Source organism: Triticum urartu, chromosome 2A (assembly GCF_056163025.1).
Source record: "Triticum urartu cultivar PI428250 chromosome 2A, HENAU_Tu73, whole genome shotgun sequence".
In the NCBI taxonomy this organism is placed as follows: Eukaryota; Viridiplantae; Streptophyta; class Magnoliopsida; order Poales; family Poaceae; genus Triticum; species Triticum urartu.
In genome coordinates, this window is record NC_141874.1 from 83,071,259 (window position 1) to 83,075,584 (window position 4,326).

Sequence of the window (4,326 nt, forward strand, 5' to 3'; positions counted from 1 at the left end):
AATCATATGGGTACTTACATGTGCATTTGATTTTTTTTATATGCAGGGGGATATTGACGTCCAGAACAAGGAAAATCATGGTGTTGAATCTTTCGCGGATAACATAAGCCAGGTTTGGTCCAAACTTTAAGATGTCATACAATAATAAAAACTTGTTAATGATAACTTACACTTGCTTATGTGGAATATTGTAGGCTAACTTCGATGGTTGGAGTGGTGATGATGGCTATGAGCATGAGGATGGAGCTAATATGGACATTGAGGAGGCTGAAATCCAGCAACGTGCGCTGGAGACACAGTTGAAGGTTATGGGTATGACATTTGCATCACAGTGGGAGGCTTACATGTTCTATAATAACTACGCCAAAGACTGTGCATTCAGTATCAGAAAAGATAAGGTGGAACGAGGAAAAGGTCTTTCAACCACTATTCGGTATAGGCGATACGTTTGTTCGAGGGCAGGAAAACGTCTCATTAAATTTTTAAACCCGGAGGGCCGTACCCGCAGGCTAAGACCTGAGACTCGTTGCGAGTGTGGCGCACATTTAGTCCTGAAGTTGGACAAAGGACGTGGAGTTTGGTTCGTGGCAGCTTTTATGAATGATCACAACCATTTGTTAGCTAGAGCAGATGAGGTGGTATTTCTGCGGTCACATCGAGTGATGGGAGATCACCAGATAGCTGAGATCTTGGCGATGGAAGGAGCTGGGATCAGAAAGCATATCATCGTCGACAACTTCATTCACGGGTATGGCTCGTATGATAAGTGTGGGTTTCTGAGACGAGACGTCTACAACTTATGTTGCCGAGAAAAAATGAAGTTGATTGCGAAGGATGATGCTAACATGGCAATCGGGATTATGAGGAGCAGAAAGGAGAAGGATCCAGACTTTTTCTTTGAGTACGTGCTCGATAAGGAGGGCCGTTTGAAGAGCATGTTCTGGTGCGATGCACAGTCGCGGCGGGACTATCAGTTGTATGGAGATGTGACTGTGTTTGACAGCACGTATAAGATGAACAGATATGGTATGCCGTTCATCCCCTTTGTTGGTGTAAATAATCATCATTGCACCACAGTGTTTGGTTGTGTCATTGTGTCCGACGAGACCGAAGCGACGTACGTGTGGCTGCTCCAGACATTCCTGAAGGCCAATTGTCAAAAGAAGCCAAGGTCAATCATCACAGATGGAGACGCTGCAATGATACGAGCTATTCGGTTGGTTTTGGTTGATGTGTTGCACCGTCTCTGCTCATGGCACGTGGAAAAAAATATGCAGAAGCACCTTAATTACAAATCGCTAAATGAGTTCAGGGCACTCTTGTACTACTCCACCTCTCCGGCCAACTTTGAGGCGAGATGGCACGCTTTCGTCCGTAAATGGAAGACTGATAAAATAGAAGAGTGGCTGCGTAGGATGTACACGAAGAGGAGTCTGTGGACATCATCATATCTGTCAGATGGGTTTTTTCTGGGTATGCGTAGTAATCAGAGGAGTGAAAGCCTTAACTCTTGTCTTCACCTTCACCTGGACGGCGGTATGACTATTCTTGATCTAGTTGTGCATTATGAGAACTGCATAGTTCGACTACATGAGAACGAGGCGCATGATGACTGTGTTTCAAATCAGTCATTGCCACCATCAGTCACAGAATATAAGGACATTGAGAAGCATGCTGCCAAAGTATTCACTCATTCCAATTTTTATATTCTTCAACAAGATTTGAAGAAGATATGAGAGCTTGAGATTTTTGAGACGCTAGTGGGAGTTGACTGCCACACCTTCATCGTGACATGAAGAAATAACCGCAAATTTCAGTTCAGCATGAATTATCGAGCTGAAAACTCTGAGAATACGATAGACTGCAGTTGTGGACGAATGCTTCGGAAAGGGTTGCCTTGCAAACACATTCTGTATGTGTTGGTTCATCTGAAAATATCTAAAATACCAAAGTGTTGCGTCCTTAAGAGGATGTCGAAAGTTGCGAGAGGTGGGCTGCCTGCATAGCGGAAGAGTGACATGTTTGGTTGGGGTTGGACAGGGGCAGAGCAGCGTGCTCGCTATAGTCAACTCAGTATAACAGGAGCTGAAACTTTTCATGTTGCTTCAAATGATCCATTCGTCTTTGATGAGTTGGTGCAGTGTCTGCAGAATATAATAGCGAATAAAAAGGTCCCTGATGATGATGCTGTTGGTAGTAGAAGAAATGTGCATGAGGAGCCACGTGAGCCGGAACAACATGTTGATGTCATAGGTGATCCCGTGAAAGTTTTCACGAAGGGCGCCCCTAAACAGAGCACGACAGGGCGGGCAAACAAAGATCCAAATGTTACAAAAAATGGAAGACCAAAATCATTTTCTGAGAGAAAACCCGGTCCTTTTGTGGCATTTGTAAGAAAGAGGGCCATAGACGGCAAACGTGCCCTGAGAATGAAAATTAAGTTTTACATTATTTTAATTATTTTTTGTTTCTCTCTTCACAATTTTCTGATGAGTTGTTTACAATTTGTTATGTAAGAACCGGGCATAAAGATGAAGTATTCATAATCAATGGAAGGCACTCGGACAGAGTTCAATTAGCATGTCGTACTATTTGTCGCTTTATTTTGGTTAATTTGTTCGATTCTAATGCAACATGACATTTTCAGTTTATTTGTTTAAGGATAAGAGACATGGCACTTTGAGTTTATTCTTTATGCCAGCTTGTTCAATGTTATGAGACATGCGATTTTTATTATTATGTGTGAAACATGATATATTTGTATGAATGTGTTATTGCTGTCATGACTTTGTCAACTGTTTAACATTTTTAAAATTTAATCTATGTAAAAAATATATTTGAAAAAAAGGCCCAGCCGTGGCCGGGCGCATGCACGGACAGTATACTACAACGCCTTCTGGGAGGACTTTCGGCCGCCGAGCGAGGAGGTCACGGCGTACAACAGGGCATTCATTAGTGTTCTGTAGTGAGCTTGTGAGAAGGCGACGACACGGGTATATAAACCGGTCGTCACGTCTCTCCGCGGGCGAGGTGGGACTAAACCTAGTCGGCACAACGTGCCAGCGTCCCCATCCGCACACGAAGAGGCATTAAAGGGCCGGCCCACGCGTCGTTAATGGGCCGACAGATTGCCATAAATCCCCCTCGGGATTGTTGCATGTGCCTGCTCGATGGGGCGGGACGAGATGTCTGCCACCGGGCCCGTGGCTGTTGCTCGGTCGGCTGCTGGGCCACCAGACGCGCGCGTGGCGCACGGTGAATCGCGCCAGCCCGCACTAGCTAGACTGCGCGGGCACGCCACTGCCTCGGCTGTCGGCCACCGCACGGGCTGGGCTGGAATATTCGTCGGATCCAGCGCCGCTGCTGCCACCAGAATCGCCCTGGGATATTGTGTAGGTTTTGTCCACATCGCGCCTATTCAGGACAACGAGGATATTTTTCAATAAATAAATGACCGTCGCGAATACAAACAACAACAATACATATAACATCGTAGCCGCAAACTGATATATTTTAGCACAGCAAAAATATTACTTGCCCACACGCATTAAAATGTTTAGTCTCACACGAAAGCGATAAATAAAACGTGAAAAATTGTCAAAATCTGTCACAGTGCCATGTCGCATTACAATCGATCAAAGTATCCAACAACGGCAAGGAAACCTTCTATGAGACTAAAACCCTACCGATGCTAATACCTATTCCTTCTCCATGTTTTTAACAATTTTCATCTTGACCTTCTCTAATTTGTTCATCTCTGAAAAAATAATTTCCGCGACAATACGTGGCCTTGACGCATTAATCACTTCCTGGTCAAATTCATGTGTCCAGCGATCTTCATCCCAGTATTTTATGCACCACATCACAAAAAGTCCACAAGACACTCTGCAATAAACATGTGTGATCAGCTTACGATGTAGCATGCACTTGCTTGTACTCATTTAACTTACCCATCTTTTTGTCTCGGCATTTTATACTCATTAATTGGCCATGATGAGACATCTGGAATTTTTTTTGCTTCAAGAGTTGAGTTGGCCTCCATAATATCCATAGAAATTTCAGCTCTCTGAAACAAATTAACAAAACCAGAATTTAATGTATGACCCAATATTTTTCTGAATGCAAGTGCGAAAATTATAGCGTACCAGGGTGGAAATCATATTGCGAATTCTTTGGCTAATTGCGCCTTTAGAATTTGAGTCAAGAACTTGAAACTCCTCCTTGACGGTGTGCGTCACTATGGTTATCCAATGATTATCATTAACGTGCATAGGAAAATACGCCTACATAGTAACCAAATCATGTTAGTGCAAATAAATATGAAAT

The 4,326-nt window shown here is 43.6% G+C and overlaps 1 protein-coding gene and 1 pseudogene across 1 annotated transcript; both read left to right on the top strand.

Annotated features, from left to right (window-relative positions):
* Window positions 1–251: 251 nt before the first annotated feature.
* Window positions 252–1,736, top strand: LOC147983953 (protein FAR1-RELATED SEQUENCE 5-like). The gene has a single exon (XM_087540922.1). The coding sequence runs from the start codon at window positions 252–254 to the stop codon at window positions 1,734–1,736; it is 1,485 nt and encodes a 494-aa protein (XP_087397048.1).
* A 141-nt stretch (window positions 1,737–1,877) lies between these two features.
* LOC147983954 (uncharacterized) lies at window positions 1,878–2,440 on the top strand (annotated as a pseudogene).
* Window positions 2,441–4,326: the final 1,886 nt, after the last annotated feature.

What these genes read in the sequence shown, in the direction of transcription:
- LOC147983953 (XM_087540922.1), top strand. Translation starts at nt 252, where the DNA reads ATGGACATTGAGGAGGCTGAAATCCAGCAACGTGCGCTGGAGACACAG.